The 23,655-nt window shown below is 44.1% G+C and overlaps 1 protein-coding gene across 1 annotated transcript in view; it reads left to right on the top strand.

The window, feature by feature from the left end:
- Positions 1–4,841: 4,841 nt before the first annotated feature.
- Positions 4,842–23,655, top strand: part of NEDD4L (NEDD4 like E3 ubiquitin protein ligase) — a 356,789-nt gene continuing 337,975 nt past the window's right edge. The window contains exon 1 of the mRNA XM_077135363.1: positions 4,842–4,928. Within this exon, the coding sequence (XP_076991478.1) occupies positions 4,881–4,928 (48 nt within the window). The 5' untranslated portion in view covers positions 4,842–4,880. The remainder of the gene's footprint in view (positions 4,929–23,655) is intronic.

Here is a 23,655-nt window from a genome sequence, read left to right as displayed (position 1 = left end):
AAAAGCTATATCTTTATACAATTATTTCAAGAATCAAAGGCTACTGGAATTACAGTTCAACAGTTTTAGGTACTTTCCTCTAGCCACTCCAATACACCATAAACTAAAAAGGGATATCTATATAATGCGTAAGAATAACCTCCAAGGTAACTTTTTGACTCTGAAATCGCTCAGCCACTATAAGTTTACTTTGTCTCATTTCTCTCTTTCCCCTTTTGGTCAAGAAGGCTTTCTCAATCCCATGATGCCAGGTCCTGGCTCATCCCAGGATTTCTGTCCCCCTTTGTCAGGGAGATTTATACTCCTGGGAGTCATATCCCATGTAGGGATGAGGGCAGTGAGTTTACCTGCCAACTTGGCTTAGAGGGAGAGAGAGGCCACATCTGAGCAACAAAAGAGGTTTTCTGGGAGTGACTCTCAGGCATAATTATAAGTAGGTTCAGCTTCTCCTTTACAGGAATAAGTTTCATAGGGGCAAGCCCCAAGACTGAGGGCTCAGCCTATTGAATTGGTTGTCCCCACCACGTGTAAGAATATCAAGAATTCCCCAGTTGGGGCAGTTTAATATTTCCTCCTTTCTCCCCAGGCCCCTAATGGGACTTTGGAGATACATTTTTATTCTCTGCCCACATTATTCTGGGATGTATTGGGGCATTACACTAACCTGTACAAACCAAAAGATCTCATGCCCTATTCAAGATTCATGTAATTATGTGTCCAAGTAAACTGACCATACAAGTTAAATTAGATAAAGTGCTACCCAAAATATAAATTTTGCAATAAACAAACTCTCTCCTTTTGGCCTAACACAGAAGTTGAAGTTTAAAAATATGGGCCATATCAACCTTTACCCAGTATTCTGAAATACCTTAGTCCTATACAGATCAGCTTAATTCATACAAGTCTGATCACTTTTTCAGCTTTTTTTTTTAACAGTTGCTGAATGGGGTAATGCTGACTTTCATAGCTTCAGCGCTCTAAATCAGTCTCAGGTGTCACATAAATACCTGAAGTTTCAGGGAGCAACCAGGTTATATACAAACAGCTTAGTGTCTCAGAATTTAGAAATAACAGTTAGAATTCCTAAATATATGTGCCTGCAGTAAGAGTTTATAAACTAGGATCCTTTACGATAGGCCCCAACCTGCTAACCCATGCTCTCAACTTCAGTTCTCTGAGTTTGTACATTATAGTTAGTCCATATGAGTGAGGCATATATTTGCCTTTTTGTTTCTGCCATTTCATTCAACATGCTGTCCTTAAATTTCATTCACCTAGTTGCATACCTCACAACTTCATTCCTTCTTGCAGCTTCTCAGAAGTCCGTTGTATGTCAATACCACAGTTTCCCCTTCCATTCCTCAGTCGTTGTACTGGAGACTAAAACCTCTGGTCTTATCTTTATGAAACATAGCCAAATATGTGACATTAGGGGTTATTCTGCTTTGGGTACGTCTCAAATATGATTGATACACAGTTTTGCTAAGACAACTCAATAATTTGTTAAGTAGCTTAGCATTAAAATATTCCCAATTTGTGATCATCCACTGTAATTTAAAATTGTTCTTGCTGATTTTTCATTTCTCATAATCCAAGTGAAAAGCATTTACCAAACACCCACAGTATCAAATCTAAGATATTAAAGGCAGCCTTCAAAGGGAATGAAAGACAAGAGAATGAACAAGCTAGGTTCTATATAATTGTTGGGAAGATATGAAGTTAGAGGATGAGACAATTTTACTCTGGACAAGACTACTGAACAGTTTCCTTTAAGGTTGTCCTCTCCCCTCCCTACATGCCCCCATCCCCCTACCCCAAGAAATTGCATTTCTAATCTGTGATTTGAGAGTGGTAGCAGTGGGTAAACTGACTGATGGCACTGGTTGCATTAAATGCATTTGCTTACATCCTACCTCATTCCACAAAGGATTTGAGTTTGCTTACACAAATTGAAAAGAAAGAATAAAAAATTAAGATAATGGAAAATATATAAAAGAACAGGAATATAAGTCTAGGTCAGAGGTCCCTAAACTTTGCTGTGGATTAGAATCACCCTGGGAGTTTTAAAAATTGATCCCTACTTCACACCCATACAAACGAAATCACAGTGCTTGGGGGCGGGAGCCAGAGAGCAGCATTTTTTAAAGATCCCTAAGTGCTGCCATGGGCAGCAATGTTTAGGAACTACCCGCCTAGGCAAAAATTCTTAACCTTAGTTGCACCTTAGCATCACCTGGGGTTATATTGAAAATTACTGATGCCTGTGCCCTACCCTGGACCAATTAAATCAGAATCTCCTGCAGTGGGGACTGGGCACTTTGTATAGTTTAAAAGCGCTCCAGGTGACTCTAATGTGCAGCCAGTATAGAGAACAACTGAGGAGGTGGGGGTGTGGTAGAGGATAGCTGGTACATAATTACAAAGGGGATCGATTTTGTATGGGTTCTTTTACAGCTAAAGACCACAGATTTTTGGCCCAGGGTAACTAGAAAAACATAGTCAGCTGAAATAATTTTTGTCATCTACAATGCAAAAATATACCTGTTAGAAGAAGCAAGCTTTTTCTCAAAAGTCTGAAATAAATTTCTTGTTTTGGGTCTTCTTACAGGGTCACTGAATTATGTTATGGAGCATGATTTTAAAGACACCCCTACAACAAATGACGCACGGCAAGCTTCATATTGTAGTTTCTAATAGACATCTCTGTGAAAGCCAAGGACATGACCTCCGAGGGCAGGCAGGTGCACTGTAATTGGGGAGGTGGGGGAACTGTTGAGGGTAGAGTGGGAGTAGGATCCATAAAGGATGGAGAGAGACATACCCACAAGATTCCCAGATGATCTGGTCCCACCCAAAGATGAGGAGCATCTGAAACTATGCTCCCCCAGGGCATGTGGTTGTGGTGGTGGTTATCCTGTGTAATTAAAATGGATAATTTCCTATAAGAAAATTTTAAAAATCCAGTATTCCCTTCCCCCTCCACAATATAACTGCCCAAAACTTGACAAATGCCTGGCTAGTGAGGGTGGGAATGCAGTAACTCCTATAGGGGTCACAGCTAGTGGGAGAGGATGCATTGGAATTGGAGTGTGTGTGCGTGAAGCTTTTGGTAATCAAAAGAATCTAGGTTTAAAAAGTTCGGAAAACCCTGGCAGGGAAAGAGTGAACAGATACTTGCCTTTATTTTTAAATTTTTCTCAACGGAGCTTTTGTGGCATCTTGGCTCACGATTGCTGGAAAAGAAGGCTTCTGAGAAGGGAGATGAATTCATGGGGCCAAATCTGGAAAGGAAACCCATATATTGCTCATTTTTAAGCCTCAGTCAAGTCTCAGGGCGTGAAAGGAGAGCTTAAGATAAGATGGGCGTGTCCCCTTTTTCTTTTGAAAATGAGCTATCGGTGAGCACAGTAGATATTTAGTAACAGCTGCGGACTGGCATGGTGAGTCTTAGATCACGTGAGATCTGCCTTAAACACTTACGTGAAAGAAACTTTTAACTTACTTGAAAGAAAATTCTAAATGCTCCTCGTTAATATCCAAGTAAGGCACTTTTAAGTTTTCTTTTCAATGTCAATGGCATGTTCCACATTTTTAAAAAACTCACAACTGCATTTATCTAAATTTAAGGAAAGGCTTCCTGAAAAAGAGTGACGAATATCTCTCCCTTATTTTAAGTAGTCTCTTCCATTCCTCTAAATCAGAAGGATTAAATGAACTAACTGCTTGCTAGAGAAGCAGTAGCTGGGATGTGGGCAGCATCCTCAGATATATAATAAGCCGTTTTAATCGTTTGCATTTGCAAAGGATAAGCTTAAATTCGAGCTTGATAAATCACGTTGGGCTCAAAACCCAGCTGCCTTTTATTCAAAGAACCACGCTGTCGGTTCTCGAGTGGGTGGGTGTGCGCGCAGCGAGGGCGCTTGTTGGTTTTGTTCCCCCGAAGTTGACACAGGCAGTGGCGACTCGCGGCCACACCGGGGCAGCCTCTCCCCGGATGGCTGCCGGGCCGATCGGCGTCCGGGAGCCGACCGTGTAGCCAAGTCCGGTTTGCTGGGGCTGCCAGGAATTTAAAGGGGTCTAGAAACATCCATCTTTTTCCTTTTAACACTTACGGCAGGCTCAGGGCTCTTTGATAAGAAAGACCACGGGAAAAAGGAAACGGACAGTTCATTTTTCTTACGGAAAATGCCTTCATCGCCCCCAAACGCCCACTCTCCCCACTCCCCAAATCAGAAGGAGACCGGGAGCGGAGGGCGGGTCAGCTCCGGAGGCCAAGTCCAGGTTGGGAAGCCTCTGCAAACCCGCCCCGCGGCCGGGTGACCCCCCGGAACGCAGCACTGAAGACCGGGGTGGAGGGGTGGAGGGGGCGTGAGGGCAGGACTCGGCCACCCCTGCAGCCCTTCCCGCAGCCCGGCCTGTGATTGGCTTGGGGGGCGCGTCTGCCCGCCCCGGCGAGGCGGGGAGGGTCCCCCCCTTTGGCGCGAGGTGGGAGGAGGGGGCGGGGAGAGTGGGGGCGGGGAGGGAACGCGGCGAGGGGGCGGGCAAGCCGGCTCCAGTGATCTGAGGGCAGGCTCGGAGAGGGGCGGAGAACCCGGAGGGAGGAGCGGGCCTTGGGGAAGGGAAGCCCGGCGGGCCCCGCGCCTCCGCCGCCGCCCGCTGCACCGAGCTCTCCCGGGAGCTGCCGTCAGCCGTGAGTTCCCGCAGCCTTCCGGGAGGAAGCGGCGAGGTCGCCGGCGCCCGGTCCGGAGCGGGTGCCCCCCTGGGCGGGCCGGCGGATCCGGAGGAAGAGTGCGGCTTGCGGGGAGCCCGGGACGTCGGCTCCGCAGCCCAGCCGCCCGGGAGCGTCTGCGAGCCCGCGCGGGGCGCCGGCTGCGGGCTCCATGGCGACCGGGTTCGGGGAGCCGGTCTACGGACTTTCGGAAGACGAGGTGAGCGGCACCCCCGCCAGCCCCGCGTCCCGGACCTCCCCGGGAGTTCCTGCCCCGCGCCGACAGGGGAAGGAATGGGGCGACCCCCGGGGTGCGCGTTCCCCGCGCCCGCAGGGGGCATCTCCAGGGCGGGGAGTCCCGGCGCGGGGTCCCCGGGGGCTCGGGCTGTGCGCCGCGCGCCGGCGCCCCCCTTCCCGGGGCTGTGCGCATTGTTTGTAAATAAAGCGGTGTGGAGCCCTTGGAGCCGCGGGTTCACCCGGAGGCTCCCGAATATTGTTTTGTAGGGGGACCGTGCGCCTTTCGCCTCGCGTGCCCCCTCCCTGTTCCCTAAGCGGCGTCTCTGGGGCGGTTGGGGAACTTTGCGCCTGTCACGCCTGCAGCCCGGGAGTCCATGATGTGTGTCACGTCTGGGTCGCGGCTGGAGACCCGCGCCGCGCGGGGGAGCCAAGGGGAGCCTGGGGTTGCCGAGGAGCCTGAATTGTCTCCCCCTCCTGGAACTTTCTTTCTAATGAATGTGTCAGCAAGTGTGCTGAAGCATGTGTGTGCTTATCGCAGTGGAAAACGCCGGGAGCTGTGTGTGTCTGTCCCTCTGCCTTCCAAAACCAGGAATATGGATTTAGAGGTCTTTTTGGTGGGGGGAGGTGGTCAAGGATGGTGGCAGGTGCTACGGGAAACTTGCAGCCCTGCCATATTTTACTTAAAGGATTCAAAGCCTAGCACCTCCGGGGTGGGTGGAGAGTCTAAAGCTCAATTGATCCCTTTTATTAATAAAGCAAATTAAATAAGCCACGCCCCCAGGCCGTTGGGTTGCCTGCCAAAGGCTTTGTTTTTTGCCTTCCTCTCTTCCCAGTTTCCCACTCCCCTCTTTGGAAACAGTCCTGCTAAATCACTGCTCAGCCCTCTCTGCAAGCCACGGTAGGCTCTTATTGGTGTGTTTCTCTGCCAAAAATGGGGGGTGGGAGGCCTGTGGCTGGCGCGGCGTGACAGGCAGTCTGCTTGGAGCAGGTAGGAGTGGTTTGCCATCTGGCAGGGTGCGCGCTCAGGTCTGGCTCCCCTTTGGAGAGGTGAATTTACAACCCATGAAGCATTACTCAGCAGGGAGGTATTTCCTATCCCGGTTGTGCATTTCATGAAAAGTTGATGCCTGGAAATTCAGGCTTTCTCAATTTCTTTTTTCCCCTTCTTTTCTGTTGGTCCCCCCTCTCTCTGTTGGTGAGGGTGGGGTTGAAAGAGAAGCTGTTATATGACCACGATATGGCTTCTCTCTTAGCCATGTTGGGAGGTTTTGCTTTCCTACCCTGGCATGTGTGTGTGTGCACATGCTGCAAGTGTGTAATGGAATCGATATCTTAGGGTGGGAAGGGTGTTTGGGGGAGTGACATTTTTTAACCGGGCTAAGCAGAGCTTGCTGTGGTTTCTGTATCATCAAAGAATGGTCACAGTGCAATGCGTGATTTGTGTTTTTGAATGTTTTGCCATGCTGTGCTTGTGTAAAATAATTTTCCCTTTTTGTGCATTTACCTGGGGACGGGTGTAAAGCAGCATTGTCTCATTTACCCAGGGGATTCCTTTCTTCCCACCTCTCCCCTCTTTCAGGAGCTTTACCTTTCATTCGCCTCCATTTAATTAGTAGCAGTAGAGGGCAGGCGATGAGCGTTCAGAGGTGCTGATTCTGCCATCCCTAAACAAAGGGACTTGCTTGGGCTGAGGTATGGTGAGGGATGAAGCAGCTGGTTCCATCTTAAGTTCTGTTTTTTTTTTCCCTCCCGGTAACATGATTGTTTAAAAAAAAAAAAAAAGAACTCTCTGAAAAAAATATATTTTAAAAATGGTTTGGGCAGCACAACTGGATGGATGAATCACATGCATGCCACTATTGTTTGTTCTTTGTTTACATTTTCAGCTAGTGCCAGAATCCACCTGGAGCTTCTCTTCCCGCTTTTGTCTGGATGAGTTAACACTGGCCTTCTTAATTGATGGCTGGTGGGAAAGTGCAGGGTGGGCTGTGAATAGAATGATGTGTGTGTATGTATATGGTGGGGCTCTGCCTGTTGCTGAAGTAGTATTTTGGGCTGGATAGGGAATAGCAAGAGGCAATGAAGGTACCACATATAGTTGCCAAGTTGTGGGTGCTATTTAGTTCCACACACATTATCTTACAGAAGACAAACTGCATCTGCCTTCCTTTTTTCTACTTTCTCCTACTGGTGAATAAATAAACCAGGCCTATTTTGATGACTTCACATTTCTACGGTATTTGATTTTCCTTGGAGGTTTCATGCCATCAGTTTGCCCTTCAGAAAATCAGGGAATGCCTTCGTAGAATATTAACAAATTATTGGATTTGCACAGCTTGTTTTGTCTCCCTGAACTAGTCTGTGTGTGAGAAAACAAATGGCAGATTTTAACAGGCTCTTAAAGTAGATTGCCTTATGAAACAGCAGAATTGTTTTTCCAAGGCATGTTAAATTGTGGGTGCAGTACAGTTTACATACTTGTTATGTGCTTTATAACACAGTGTGTTTTGCCATGTCAAACAGTTACCTTACAAACCTCTTCGCAAAATGGCATCCATACTTAGCAAATTTCTTAAAAGTAAACTTGTGTTTTATCTGAGGTCTGATGAAAAGCATTCTATGTTCGGAGTGCACTTTGTTATATCCCCGTTTCATAAAGAGGGTTTAAGCTCCAAGTTCTGGCTGCTAAGTTAGCAGCGTTGCATTAAGCTAGAAAATAGTGGGGTCCCAAGCAGAGGATGCTGTTCCCTAGCAGGTCAGCAGAGGTCGGTCCAGTTGGCAGATGAAAGGATTGAGATGTGAGCTCTGTGTGAATTTTTTGTGGTGGTTACTCTTTGTGTTTGTTTGTATTTCTGGCTTAGGTTCTTCTGGTTAGTTACAGCTCATGTTCACCCTGATTGAAATCAGGTCAGTTTAGGTAACCAAATTCCAAAACCCCATCAGATGAAGAGCTTTTGGTGTTGGGGGGATTAGCAACTTAACAAAACTTCTGATTCATGGTGCAGGATTGGACTTGGTTTGGAATCAGAACAGTTTGGATTTGTTCCTACTTCTGTCTTGGTTCTTTGGTGGGTTTTTATTTGTTTTGTTTTTAACTGTTTATTTTTGGCAGTCTTAACACATTTTGGCTACAGTTTACTCATGAATGTTACTGTTAACTTTCTGAAATCTTTTATTACATTCTCTTGGAATGGTATCCTCCACTGAAAGAACTTTTCTACTGGGTGAAATTTTAGAGTTTGGATGACAGCTTTCTTACAATATTAGATGAAGCATTAAACATTTTTTGTTTTTTCTTTGTGGTTAGAATGAGACAAATGGCACAGAAATGAGAGCCAGGCTGTCACAGGTTGGTGCTTTGATGCCCTTCCTCATTTTATACAAACAGGAATAATTAGCAAGTGTTTGAATGTTTACTCTAAGAACTGAGCTAAGCCCTGTACACATGCTAGTTCATTTAATTCTCATAAGACCCTTATGAGGTAAGCTGCAACTTTATAGGTGAGGAGTAGATGCTCAGAGAGGTTAAGTGACCTGCATGTGGACACACAGCTAGTAAATTATGGAACTGCTATTTGAACCCAGGTCTGTTGATTCCAAAACCCTAGTTTTTTATATGCTGAGTAATCCAGCCTTCCAAGTGTCTAGAAAGGTCTACATCACTGCTAGACATCTTAATCATATTAAGACAATGTACTAGAGTAAATACTAGGGATTGCAAACTGATGACTCATGGGCCAGATTTGACCAGTAGACCTGCTTTGTATAATCACCATAGTATTTTAAAGTTTGGGAATTTTCATGGAAAATGGTAACCATCTGGCTTAACCGGGGTCTGCATTCTCACCTGGTAACAACTCGTAGCTCTGAGTCATGGCTCTTGACATGTGGCCTGTATACTCCAGTTGCCACAGTCCCCACTGTTCCCTATTGTCTTGAGTTCTTTTTATTCTTTTGTATTTAACCACCCACTTTTTTTTTTTCCAAACTGCCCACTTTGTAACAGACATTTAAGGTTAACTTTTGGCACAATTCTAGATTTCCTTGGCTCTGAGAAGCTGCCAGTTTTACGGTGCACCATTATTTTTTGTACCACTAAATAAAAGACAAAAAAACTGCTGTCAAATTATCCCTCATTGATTTTATAAAGCATATTTCAGAAATGTTAAAAAATGAAAACAAGGATATTTAAGAATTTATGAATTGCAGTAATTAAGCTGGGATCACCCTAGCCATCAGTATTATTCAAAACTTTCGAGTCAACTGTTAGATTTCTACTTTTCTTACTCCATGAAAAGGGGTAGAATAAGAGAGTTGCTGTTTAAGGGGCATTAGAGAAGAAACAGGGAGCTTAGATAATGTGCCGTGGGAATAGCTGTCTGTAAGTAATGAAGAATAGGCCTTAATTAAAAAAAAGTAACCCACGTATGTTTTTAAGAGGTTCCTTGAGAAACTGTGCATCATCTCTGCAGCTGTGTAGAATGGTCACACTGATTTGCTTGTGGAAATTATAGTTTTGATATTGTTTGGGTCTAATGGTGGATGCTGAAAGGCAGTTTTCTAGGGGAAGCTAAGACTTGCCCATTCATTCCAGTTTGAAAACACCTGTGGCTGTCCTCGAGCACCGGCTGGTGTGCTGTACCCTCGGGAAAGGGCCTGCCGGTTACAGCCTGGGCCAGAGTGCCAACGTTTGAAAAACATACTCTTAAGAGGGCCTATGTTTTATTGTGCAATTTAAAAGTAGCTCCTTTACGTAATTGGCAAATATAATGTGTTTTAAATTCTTTCCTTACCTTATTTAAAATTGTGGTAACATAACAAATTTGCCATTTTAGCCATTTTTAAGTGTACAATTCATTGGCTTTACTTTTGCAGTGTTGTGCCACCATCATTACCACCTTCCATTATAAGAACTTTCTCATCACCCCAAACAGAAATTCTGTACCCATTAAGCAATAATTACCCACTTCCCCTTTCCAGCCTTTGGTAACCTTTAACCTTTCTGTTTCTGTAGTCTCATTAAATTACATTTTCTTCAAGAAGGTGGTTTCTATGAAATTTGTAGAAACTGACATTCTCATTTATATTAGTTTATTTAAAGCGTTAGCTTGTAATTGAGAAGTGGTTTCCCTTCCTTAAAAAAAATAATAATTTTGTTCAGAGGGTTGAGGGCAGTGACAAAATGGGAATCCTGAGACCACAGCAGTTTCCCCAACTACCATGTATAACACAATTTAAAGCAAAGCAATTGGGTGACATTCAGGCATCTTTTCAATGCCACAAGTGTCACATTTCCAGGAAACTTCCTTGGGGAAGTTTGATTTGGGATTCTGGGGAGCAACAATATGCTTGATGTTTATTCAGGAGAAATATGAATAATCACAAGGAAATCCCTGAGGCTGAGAATGGTGTGTTAAGCGTGTAGCATTATTGAAACAGTACTTTTCCAGTTCCTGCTGAATTGCTTATGCATGCATTGTAAGAGAAGAAACTTTGTGTTTGGTGCTAATGTAATCACATTTTTGCATTGTGTAGTTATTTAAATGACTGGTGAAAGAAGCAAATTGGTTTCTCTTTGGTAGACTGAGATCAGAACATTAAATATTTTAATTCGAGCTAAAATATCTGTATTAAACAGATTTCGTTGTTGCCCTTGAATTTTCAGTCCTAGACTGGTAGTATTGGTAAAAATAAAAGATCCTAACTTAAGAGTTTTCAAAATTTAATGTTGTAGGTTTTTGAATAAGTGGCATTGTATTAATGATACATTCATTAATTGGTAATAAAGGAAAATATGTATTGATCTTTTGACAATCCATGTTAAGGAGGATCAAAATAAAGTATGAATAATTTAATGATGATAGTAAGTATTAGGACAGTAGAATTAATGAAGGATGCGAGATGTGATAAAATGTTATTGTCTGATTTTATATTGTTTCATTCATGTATTTTATTTTCTGACTATAGGTGGCAATGTTTGTATTCAGTCTGGCTTGGGTGTTGCTTGTTGGTGTAATATGGAAGTGAGAGCATAATTTAGGGATGATAAACTGGATTTAAAAAACAATATTTTCCTACAAACTAAAAAAATTTGAAAAATCAGGTATTTAATAAAGACACCTAAAGCAATAGGTGTGGGTAGGCTCAAGAATTATCTGCTTTCCAAAATTTTCAAAGTTCCCCTTACTCAGGGCATATTAAAATTTGGGAGAGACACAGGCATTTGGGTTTAGAAAAACGTCCTCACAACATACAACTCATAGAAACAGTCCTTTGAGAATCAATATCCAAGCCTTCCTTCTTGGGTGTGCAGGGAGGGGCTTTAACAGTAATTCCCATGCTGCTGTATGTGGACTCTGCCATAACCTGTCATTGACTTTGAAAAGGATCTTTTAATTGTCACTGCTCCCAGGTGTTCCATTGCTAGAGCTATTCTGGAATCCTTATGCAAGACTTGTAGCTCAACTTCTGACAGAGAACGTGCTGGTGTAAAAATAGGGGCCCCTTACTTTATGAATTTATAGTAGACATGGTCCTCTTATTTTGTGACTACGTAGGATGTTATAGTTGTAATGTTTTGTTCTGAGCCCAGGCAGTCTGAATGCAGAAAGTTACTGTAACACTCTTGGTTGCAAAAAGCCAGAAGTGAATCTGGTTAGTTTACATTTGACACTTTAGTTGACTTTTTGTTCCTGACTACAGAGTCCAGTATTGATTCAAAGCTCTCCTAGTTTAATGGCAAGGCTATCAGATTTCCTGGTGGTCATCAGATTCAGCGCTGTTTGGCAGGCAGACATCCACTGAGATTTTGTATTCATTTTCTACCTCCTGTTCACCAAGAGAGGGGCCATTCAGAAGGGAGTTTTATTTTCACGTAAGATGCTGTGATGTGCGATCCATCCTGGGCAGGGTTTGCAGGTCCCTGGACCAAGGAAAGGGATGAACAGCTGGGGGCCTGTCCCCCTTTGGCTTAGGCCACGCCTCATCGCCCAGGACTTCTGCCAGCTCCAGTGGACCCCATGGCTTCCCAGGCATTTGGAGTGCTGTGTTGAAGGTTCCCTGTACTTGATGGGGTCTCTCCAGATGGTGGGAACTGGCCTGGGAGAGGGCCGTGGAAGGACCTGCATTGTCAACCTGCCCATTTTGCTGGGGACAGCAGTTTTCACATAATTTTGTTTACAGTTTTAAGTCTGACTCAAGGCCCAGCCCGTCTCTGTCTCTTAGGGCAGCTCTACCTCGTGTTTTATAATGTGACTTTGGAAGCACATTGTAAAGCTAGAATTTCCATTTGGGGAAAAACCCTGGGATTTTAATAATAGTGAGAAGAACTGCAGTTAGGAACAATGGCTTGTGCCTTCACAACTGATGGCAGATCACACTAAATGTTCCACAGCTGAGCATCTGTTACCAATCAGTTTTAAAATGTAAACTTAAGTTTCTTTCTTTCTTTTTTTTTTTTTAGTGACTTACATGATTTTAGGTTTTATATTTGCATTTTGGCAAATGAGTGCTAGATGTCGCCAAAGGAGGGTTCTGTGCAGGCTGGGGGGGAGTGAGGTGGGAGATGACCAGCCTTTCTATTTTTCTTGTGGTTTAATTTAATTGAGATCTTTGTATTGAATGGTTGATTTTATTGTAGTTTTTTGTGCATGCGTGTGTGTGTGTTTTTTTGCATGGACAGGTACCGAGAAGCAAACTCCGGTCTCCGGCATAGCAGAGAACTCTGCCTGCTGAGCCAGTGTGGCCCGGTTGATTTTATATTTATCTGTAAGGTTTATTTATTTATTTTTAATGCTGGGAAATCATTTGGGTCTGTTTTTTTTTTTTTTCCCCCCCAAAACAAGAACAATCCTAAGATACAAAATTACTTTGCTTAGTAAGCACTCAGTAGTAATTATTTAATAATGAAGAGTGTGTGGGTGTGTGTGTGTGTGTATCACACTGAATTAAAACAGAGGCTGCACCTACTCATGAGTCTCCAAATTGCTCTGAGAGCCTGAAGAACAGGAATCTGGTTGAGGAGTCCTGTGCTTTCCTTTCTCAGCCTCCCTTTCTTCCTTTCAGTGAGTAATTTTTCTTTGAGTGTAATCATAGTGCTAAATTCATCTGCCCCAGCTTTGTCTGGAAAGGGGAAAGAGTCTGAGGTTGAAAGAGAATCAATTTCCTCCTTTTTCTCTTGAGCTCTCTAGTTCCTTTTGTCCTTCAGGTGTCGTGTGTGATCATTGGGTGCAACAATAATTACAGTCGGTAAATTGATTTGTAAACTGAACTGGCTTTACTTCTTCCCTGCTTATTAGCCACAGAGGATAAATCACTGTGGCTCTTGGATTGTGCTACAGCTAGAGGGAGCTGAATTCTCTGATATTTTGAGGTCTGGAGTGTGTTTATGCCAATTATTGAGAAACCTGTGTGTGCCATGCTGCCTGCCTTTTGGAACCGATGGCTTGATTTCCAGTGAATGTTATTTGTGAAAGAGGGTACTTTAAATTGGTAATAAGTGGGTTTTCTCCCTTTCCTTGAGAAGTGAGGTAGAGGAAAGTACAGTACAGCCAGGGTCTGGGAGGAGATGTTCAAGAACACTTAAAAACATGGAGATGTCAGAATATAATATTAAATGAAAAAGTAGGTTATGGAACAGTGGGTGCAATGGAATCTTTGTGGATAAAAGTGTTTATGCATTGAAAAACAGACTGGAATATGTACCAGGAAGTTGATGATGGTTATCTTTGAGTGGAGGGACAAGAGGTCATTTTTGTTTGTGTTTTCTCTATTTCCACAATGAGCCTTTTTTTTTTTCTTACTATAAAAGTAAATTTAAAAGTGAGGTAGAGAAAAATGCCTCCTGATGTGTGTACATCAAGCTTCAGCCATAGATTAGAGCTCTTGTTCAGTACAAGTATTGATAGTGTTTGTTCAGTTGAACACATGTTTATCAAGAGTTTGTTCTGTGTTTGAAGATACCAACATCAGTGCCTTGCCGCTACTGCCTTTAGGAACTCTCTGCTAAATGGTGGAGTGGAGAACAGGTGAAGGGTTGAGTATTTTCCAGAAAAAGTGACTGGTAGATTAAAATTTTTTTTACTGCAGCTTGCAAAAGAGATGCTTCATTTTCTCCACTATGGATGGTTAAAATGTATATTTTCATCCTTCTGTCCATTACAGTTACCTACATGCAAATTTAATTTTTTACTAGTGTTTTGTGTTCTGTGGAATTTTGGGGGGTGTACTATGAAAATTGTGTCCAAGTGATCAAACTCAAATCTTCTCCTCTTTATCTTTGTTCCCTTGGGTCTTGAGGCCTCTTGTTACTACCTGATTGCAGTGTAGAATAGTTCTGGGTATTGAAATGGCAGCCATGCATAGCTGAAACCACCAGTACACGTATCTAAATGGCTGTCAGGTGCCTCTGTGTTTTGCCTTCAAGCCGACTTGGAATGCCCATCATGTGTTGGGTGTGACTCAGAGTACATTTCATAGTGATCCTTTCCCTACTAACATAGTTGGCAAAAGCTCTGTTACTTCTAACCTGAGACTTGTCTGTGTCCTTTCCCCTCCCAAACCTTTTATTATTTCTGAAAACAGGATGCGTCTTATGCATGTTTAATGCCGTAGTGATCTCCTTGCACTCACGCCACACTCCTCACTTCCACCCCTTCCCCACCCCCCAGAAAAGTTGTAAGCTCACAGCTGATGATCTCTTAGAATTGCGGTCCCTTTTTTGGGCCAATCTCAATTTATTATGGTTGTCCATGTGCCATGGTACATTATTGATGGCTGTCATGGTTGTGTTTTTTGTTTTTTGTTTTGCCTTTATTGGTTATGACATTTAGGAAGCTTCTACCTTGGCGCTAAGGAAGTGTGCTGGTCAGTAACTTCATCAAGGAAGCAAGCCCTTTCTCTGCCCTTCCCTCTACATTTGGCTCTTTCCAGGTGCCTTAGTGGTCCTAGGGTGGTGCCAGTGGTGGGTGCAGTTATGGGTTTTTTTTATTTCTTATGGAGTAAAGAGAATATCTTCCTGTGGCTTTCTCTTAGGCATGAAGAAATCTCTTCTCCAGAATCACCCAGGAAATCTTTTGTCTCAGTGTCCTAGAGAGACTGAGATCTGCTCATCCCTCACCTAGCCTGTGGCAAGGAGGGACTGGAATTACATTTACTGCTTGAGGGTGCACCCTCCAGCTGGGGTGAAGTCAGCCTCAATGATGCTGTGGCCCTCCCCTTGGGTTCTTTATCCTCCTTCAGATCTATCCACCTCCAGAAAAGCCCACAGCTCTGTGAAGTGCAGGCCCTCTTGTTCCCTGGGAAGGAAGTCTGTTCATTTGAGCATTGAGTTATACCTGAAAGGAGATTATTATTATTATTATTATTATTATTATTATTATTATTATTTTGCATTGGGCAGACACCCTAGCAGATTATTTCTTAATGGCTTTAAAAAAAAATCTGTTGAGCTGTGGCTAAATAACAACTTCTCTCAAATATCCAACATACAGTGGTAAAGAATGGGATAACTACGATAAAACCCCCATTAGGAGAAGGGAAAATTAGAAAACTTAGTGCAGTACCTGGTCAAACAGAAATAGCAAAGAGTCCTTGTCCTGGTCAGCTGATCTGCAGCTTTGAGTTCTGCTGAATTATGTTCGGTGTGAGAGTCTCCCTTGGTCACTGACTTCTGGGGTGGACTCTGGATGGCTTGAGCACTGGCAGAGTTTCCTCTTGGGCTCTGCTGTTGCTATGAGTTTGGGACTTGGGGTTGAATAGCCATAGGCTAGTGTCATCTTAGCTGGGAGTTTCTCTGGCAGTACTGCTCCCAGGAATGCTTGGCTTCTGGGTTTATTTGCTTCCAGTCAATTCCATGGACTAGCCAGCACAGCCAGTGATCTTCTCTAGATGAAGTCTCTGGTTCTGGGAGTGTCTTTTTCCTGGCAACGGGTCTCTCTACCTTGCTCATCCCTATAGCTTCTGCCTTGAGGCAGTTTTAAAACAGCCTGGAAAGAAGAGCCACATGGTTTGGGTCCCAGCATTCAGGGGCAGCGTAATATGCTCTGCTTTTGTTCTGGCATATCAAGAATGACCAGCGTCTCCAGACTGGGACCGTAGGACTCATAACACTCTACAGTCAGCCATTCCATGTTCATTGAAAGTACCTTTTTGGTCCAAATCTGTGATAGCATCCTTGATGGCAAGCAACAGCAACTGACTCTGACTAGTTTAAACAGAAAAGAAATTTATTGAAGGAATTTTGGTTAGCACGGCAGTACCTGTACAACTGGAGAGCCAGGCCTGGATAGGATGGCTCAGAGACTGAGAAAGGCTAAGTACCAGAATTGCAGCCAGAGAACCCTACAGGAATCATCAGACAAGGCCTCCTGGTGCCCCCTGACCCTGGATGTAACTTCTAACAACCTTCCATGGCTGTCTTTGGAACCTGGGTGGGGGGCCCATCTTGCTGTAGCAGCATCAACTCTTTCCTACCTGTGTTGGGCATCTCCAGACTACTATCAGGCTCAGTAACTCATAATAGAAGGACTTATAAGACCCAGAACTTGTTGTGTTCACAGTTACAATTGATTATAGTGAAAGAATACCAGGTAAAAATCAGCAAAGGGAAAAGGCACATTGGGTTGATGTCTTGGAGGTAACTGGGTGCAGGCTTCCAAGAGTCCTCTCCCAATGAAGTCCCAGGGTGCACTTTATACCTCCAACAACAGGTAGTGATGACGCGTGTGAAGTGTCATCTACTGAGGAGGCTCACTAGAGACTCAGTGCCTGGGGTTTTTACGTGCCAGTCACGTAGACACTGTCTTTCTAACATAATCAAGATTCCGGGCTCCGAAGATGGCGGCTTAGTAAGACGCGCGGATCTTAGTTTCTTCTCCAGGACAGCTACTAGGGGAGTAGAAACGATACAGAACAGCGCCCAAAGCCACAACAGAGATAAAAAAGACAGCGTACCCCATCCTGGAACGGCTGGCTGGCTGAGAGAAGCCGCTCGGGTGAGATCGCTGAGGCGCGCGGGCTTCACCGGGCGGGGCGGCAAGCGGCCGGAGTCACTCCCTTCCCCCTTCCCGGGCCAGCTGGGAGAATTGGAGAGGCGGTCCCCTGAAACTGCGGCGGCTGGCGCCCACACCACGCGCGGCCCCCCGGACCAACTGAGAGAATTGGATCGGAAATCCCCAGGCCGCGGAGAACGGTGACGGGTTGGGGAGGCCCCTTCCAAACCCGTGACTCCCCGGGAACGTGCACTCTCCCGGGCGGGCCGCTGCCGCTGGCGCCCTCCCGCCACGCTTGTCGCCCGGGCGACTAGGAAATTCGGAAGGGCGCTTTCCCGGGCTGCGGCGGCCAGCAACCCTCCCCGCATTCGGACCCCGGGCCGGCTCGAACCCTTCCGAGCCGCTTCGGCTAGCGAACCTCCCGGACGGCGAGAGTTTTCCAAAGTTAAAGGTCCCACAGCACCTTTACTGGTGGGACCCGCAGACAAACGTGTGCCATGAGCGCCACCTACTGGGCAGGATAAGAAAAACAGAACCCAGAGATTTCACAGAAAAATCTTCCAAACTTTTGTATCCAATACCCAGGGAAATCTGTCTAAATGCGCAGACGCCAACAGAAGATAACGGATCACGCTCAAATAATTGAAAATATGGCCCAGTCAAAGGAACAAACCAATAGTTCAAATGAGATACAGGAGCTGAGACAACTAATGCTGAATATACGAACAGAAATGGAAAACCTCTTCAAAAACGAAATCGATAAATTGAGGGAGGACATGAAGAAGACATGGGCTGAACATAAAGAAGAAATAGAAAAACTGAAAAAACAAATCACAGAACTTATGGAAGTGAAGGACAAAGTAGAAAAGATAGAAAAAACAATGGATACCTACAATGATAGATTCAAAGAGACAGAAGATAGAATTAGTGATTTGGAGGATGGAACATCTGAATTCCAAAAACAAACAGAAACTATCGGGAAAAGAATGGAAAAATTTGAACAAGGTATCAGGGAACTCAAGGACAATATGAAGCGCACAAATATACGTGTTGTGGGCGTCCCAGAAGGAGAAGAGAAGGGAAAAGGAGGAGAAAAACTAATGGAAGAAATTTTCACTGAAAATTTCCCAACTCTTATGAAAGACCTAAAATTACAGATCCAAGAAGTGCAGCGCACCCCAAAGAGATTAGACCCAAATAGGCGTTCTCCAAGACACTTACTAGTTAGAATGTCAGAGGTCAAAGAGAAAGAGAGGATCTTGAAAGCAGCAAGAGAAAAACAATCCATCACATACAAGGGAAACCCAATAAGACTATGTGTAGATTTCTCAGCAGAAACCATGGAGGCTAGAAGACAGTGGGATGATATATTTAAATTACTAAAAGAGAAAAACTGCCAACCAAGACTCCTATATCCAGCAAAATTGTCCTTCAAAAATGAGGGAGAAATTAAAACATTCTCAGACAAAAAGTCACTGAGAGAATTTGTGACCAAGAGACCAGCTCTGCAAGAAATACTAAAGGGAGCACTAGAGTCAGAACCGAAAAGACAGAAGAGAGAGGTATGGAGAAGAGTGTAGAAAGAAGGAAAGTCAGGTATGATATATATAATACAAAAGGCAAAATGGTAGAGGAAAATATTATCCAAACAGTAATAACACTAAATGTTAATGGACTGAATTCCCCAATCAAAAGACATAGACGGGCAGAATGGATTAAAAAACAGGATCCTTCTATATGCTGTCTACAGGAAACACATCTTAGACCCAAAGATAAACATAGGTTGAAAGTGAAAGGTTGGGAAAAGATATTTCATGCAAATAACAACCAGAAAAGAGCAGGAGTGGCTATACTAATATCCAACAAGTTAGACTTCAAATGTAAAACAGTTAAAAGAGACAAAGAAGGACACTATATACTAATAAAAGGAACAATTAAACAAGAAGACATAACAATCATAAATATTTACGCACCGAACCACAATGCCCCAAAATACGTGAGGAATACACTGCAAACACTGAAAAAGGAAATAGACTCATATACCATAATATGTTGGAGACTTCAATTCCCCACTCTCATCAATGGACAGAACATCTAGACAGAGGATCAATAAAGAAATAGAGAATCTGAATATTACTATAAAGGAGCTAGACTTAACAGACATTTATAGGACATTAAATCCCACAACAGCAGGATACACCTTTTTCTCAAGTGCTCATGGATCATTCTCAAAGATAGACCATATGCTGGGTCACAAAGCAAGTCTTAACAAATTTAAAAAGATTGAAATCATACACAACACTTTCTCGGATCATAAAGGAATGAAGTTGGAAATCAATAATAGGCGGAATGCCAGAAAATTCACAAATACGTGGAGGCTCAACAACACACTCTTAAACAACGAGTGGGTCAAAGAAGAAATTGCAAGAGAAATTAGTAAATACCTCGAGGCAAATGAAAATGAAAACACAACATATCAAAACTTATGGGATGCAGCAAAGATTCCGGGCTCCTAAAAGGAAAGCAATAAACAACATGTTTGCACAGTCTAGGTACAGTGAGCCATTCTTATCATTTAGGGAGAGTTTTGTATCATTGCAAAGAAATGTTTGTCCTCCAAGTTTCCAGACGTCAGCCAGCCTAGGCCCAGCCTTATGAGCTGTACTGTCCAAGGCTGGCAGTCTCAGCCTGCCACGTGAACTCTTCTGCACACTACCTCATTCATTGTGTCCCTGGCACTGGTAAGAAAGTCTTGGCCAAGAGTCTGTCAGAGTCACCGCTGTGCACTCACACCCATGCGGGTGCACATGGAGGATTTTGAGGGGTTTATTGATTCCCTTTTGAAAATTTTAGCTTCTGGAATGGGAGGTGGACCCAGCCTACCAGCAAAACTTACCCTGTGGGGAATTCCCCGAACCTAGGAAGTGGTTTCAGATGCTGGACAGTACATGTAGCACCCCTCTCCCCAGAAGAAAACCTCTCTGAGCACCTTGCCAACGTGAATGCTGAGTGATTGGTTGCAATAGTGAGCTTTGGTGCTGTATATGATCAGCAGTTGTTATCTCTGCACTGAGGAGGCCATTATGTGTTTGGGCTAAATTTGTGTTCTTAAGATTTGTGGAGAGCTCCACCAGGCTTTGTAGGGGGGTGTAAGTGGTCTCAAGGAAATTACGCTGTAGAGGGGGAATAAAGCAGTGCAGCCGAGATCTGAATGAGACATTGCCAGCCAGGTGACTTTTGAAGATAAAATATTCCAGAGAGTGGGAGTAGCACATACAAAGGCCCTGAGGTAGGAATAAGCTTGAGGAGTGGACGGAAGACCAGAGGAGCTGGGGCGTAGGGAGCCAGAGGGATCAGGCAGACAGCAAGATCAGAGAGAGAGATGGAGGGCAGGTTGTTAGGACCTTTTGGTCATGGTGGAGGGCCTAGATTTTCTTCTCTGTGTGGTAGGAAGCCGTTGAAGGGTTTTAAGCAGAGGAATAACAGGCTCTGATTTGTAATGTGAAGATTTCTCTCTGGAGAAAGGATTTCTCTGGGGGGAAGGGCAAGAAGGGAGGGGAAACTAGTTAAACCATTGCCCCGGTTGGTTAGGAGATGGCACAGTACTTGAGATTCCCGGAAGGACACAGTTCAGTGTGAAGTGACTGGATTTGGGATAACTTTTAGAGGAATTGCCTGAGATTTGTTGATAGGACAGATGTGGGATATTACCTGGGTTTTTAGAATTGAGTAATTACATGGAATGTCCTTTTCTGAGATGAAGACAAGAGGAGACACAAGATTGGGAAAGTGGGAAAATCAAGGGGAGCATTTTGATTGACACACCTATTAAATGTCTAAGTGCTGGCTGTCGGTGGCGGTAGTTAGACATAAGCGTGTGGAGCCCAGTGGAGCTGTCAGGGCAGGGACAAAACGTTGGCATCCTCAGTATGTAGTTAATATGTGAAGCCTTGGGACTTGGGAATGTAACCTAGCGAGAGGGGTAGGAGAGAGAGGAGAGGGTGCGACTGGAGAGGCCTGGGCTAGATGGGCCCTCCTCTGCCCAACTTGGTCTCTCAAAGCCGAGGAGGGAATGGTCAGCTGTGACCAGTGCTACAGAGGACAAATGATTCAAAGACATTGAAGTGTCCATTAGACTGATCGAGACAGACAGACGCCTTGTCAGTCTTGCCAAAAGCCATGTTGGGCATGATGGGAAGGGAAGCCTCTTGCTGTAAAAGGGAGCAGGCAAATGTGGCAGTAGCTGAGCAGGGTCCCAGAGGATGTCTTCTTTTCCCCAGGTGGGAGATTCCAGATCGTGTTTGTATATGTCAGAGAGGGAGAAATTGATGCAGGAAGTGGGTCTGCAGGTGGGGATGAAGTCGGTACCCATGAACCCCGGATGGCCAACTCTTGGATGAGCCTGTTTTGGCCTATCAGTGTCTGCACCATGTGCCATTTGTGCTGGCGTAAATAATCCTTCAGTTATCTTGAGATAAGGAGCTGAGACAAAAAATGGATTGAAGGCGTCATGGATGTCCTTCTGCCCGGTGGAGGCCGAATAATCACGTGTGCCCACAAGTTTCCCTTTGTAGCTAAAAAGCCCTGGAGAACTGAGTCATCACATCCTCCCGCCCCTGTGGACAGGAGCTTCCCAGGCCCCAAAGAACCAGCTCTGTAGTAGCGGGTGCTGTGAGGAGTTCAACCTAGTTTTATGCTTGTGTCAATGCAAGTATAACAGAAAGATTTAAGTCAGCACAGAGTGGAGATTTGAGGAAAATTTTCCCCTTTTAAACTGGATCGCATTTGGGATGGACTATTCTTAGTGGTAGTTGAAACTTTCTGGTTTAGTAATTCACTTTCTGGTGCCATCTCCCCTTTTTTTTCTCCCTTTGCCCTGATTGCTAAAAACCTTTTCGTACTTTTATATTTTATATATCCTTTTAAGCAAGCTTATTTTAATCTGAATGAGGCTGCTGTTAATTCACAAAAAGAAGGTTAATAACCGCAGAAAGGGGTAGGAGATCCAATATTGGATAGTTTCTAAGGCTAGGAAGAGGCAGGTTGCTGGCTCCCAAATTTTATAATATCACTTGCTCCTGGGGAGGAGGGACTCTTCAGGTGTCTGATTTTGCTGTTGTGGTTTATCATCTGGGCAATAAGGCATGGCTTTTCTTTGCCACCCTGCATTAATTCTGGAGTCTGAAAATAAATGATGGTTTCAAGCAGATGCTCTGGTGTTGGGAGTGGCAGTTTCAACAATTTCCTTTGTCCTTCTAAGGATCTTGGAAAAAAAATACTGTAAAATGATCAAAGGTGGGTGTATATTCTTCTTCTTTTGAAAGTATTTGCCTCACCTGGGGACCTAGAGAGGTAGGGAGTCTTTTCACTTAGAATTTAGGGAACGAGAATACTGAAGAGTGAATTGTTAAGTATAGAATAGATCAGAAAGAAGGAGTAACCTGTATGGTTGGGTGAATTAAAATTAAAAAAGATCTTTATAAATTTTTTTATTTTTTATTTTTTATTTTTTATTTTTTTATTAACGGAAAGAAAAAAAAAAAGAAATTAACACAACATTTAGAAATCATACCGTTCTACATATGCACTCAGTAATTCTTAACATCATCACATAGATGCATGATTATAAATTTTTTTTAACCAGCTGATTTGGAGGGATGTTCTTAACTTGGAAGGAATGCACGCTCAGGGAACTTGCTATTGTGCTCGGGACTGGGGTTAGAGCAACAGGATGTGTCCCAGTCTCTGGGTAACTTCCTAATCCATTTAAAATGGGTGCATAAAAAATTATGCATGCGGTAAGTGAAGTATTAGAAATTACTTTGCAGGAAGGTTCTGTTGTGGATGCAAAGACAGGTGGGAAAAGAGAGGATACCTGGCTTTGAAAAGTGGCATCTGCGCTGAGTTTTAAATAAAAATAAATGAATAACTAAAATTTGAGCACTTCCCTTGTGCTAGGAACGAATGTAAAAGTCTTCCCTGCAGCCAGCCCTCTGAGGCAGGTGCTGTTACCTGTGTTTATGATCACTTGCCCAAGGTCACAGGACTGGCAAGTGGCAGGGTCAGGATTTGGAACAGGACATCATTGTGTCTCCGCGTTGCTCTTCTGGCGTTGGGAACGTGGTGGAAGCTGAGACTGGGTGGCCAGACTCTAAAATTCAGAGGAGGACCTGGCTAGATTGTAGACTTGGTAAGGAACAGGGGCTTTACCCTTTGAGGCCCTTTGGGAAACGTGCTTCTATAAAGCTCACTGTGCAGAACTGTGGAGAACGGATGCGAGTTGATAACATTAGGAAGCCACTCAGCTGTCCAGGCCGAATTGGTGGTGATGGAAGTGAAGCAAGGAGGACGAGTGCAGGAGGCATCGAGGGGGCAAGCGCTCCTGGATCTTGGTCACCGATTGATTGGGTGAGGAAAAGCAGGGTCTCTCCCTTGAAGGGACCATGTGGTTGGAGGAGGGGAAGAAACTGAAATTTATTAAATGCCTCTCAGTGGTTCTGAACTGGGGGCTGTTGACATTTGTCAATGCCTGGGGACATTTTTGTTGAGGCTCTACCAGCATCTAGTGGGGAAAGCTTAGGATGCTGTCAGACATCCTACATTGCCCAGGACAGACCCCTCCAATGAAGAATTATCCAGCTCAAATGCCCATAGTCCTGAGGTTCAGAGGCCCTGCCCTGTATATGTCAGTTTTCTGTTTTCTCCTTTAATCCATCTACC

Source organism: Tamandua tetradactyla, chromosome 18, assembly GCF_023851605.1.
Source record: "Tamandua tetradactyla isolate mTamTet1 chromosome 18, mTamTet1.pri, whole genome shotgun sequence".
NCBI classification, from domain to species: domain Eukaryota; kingdom Metazoa; phylum Chordata; class Mammalia; order Pilosa; family Myrmecophagidae; genus Tamandua; species Tamandua tetradactyla.
This window is presented reverse-complemented; position numbering and strand designations above follow the sequence as displayed.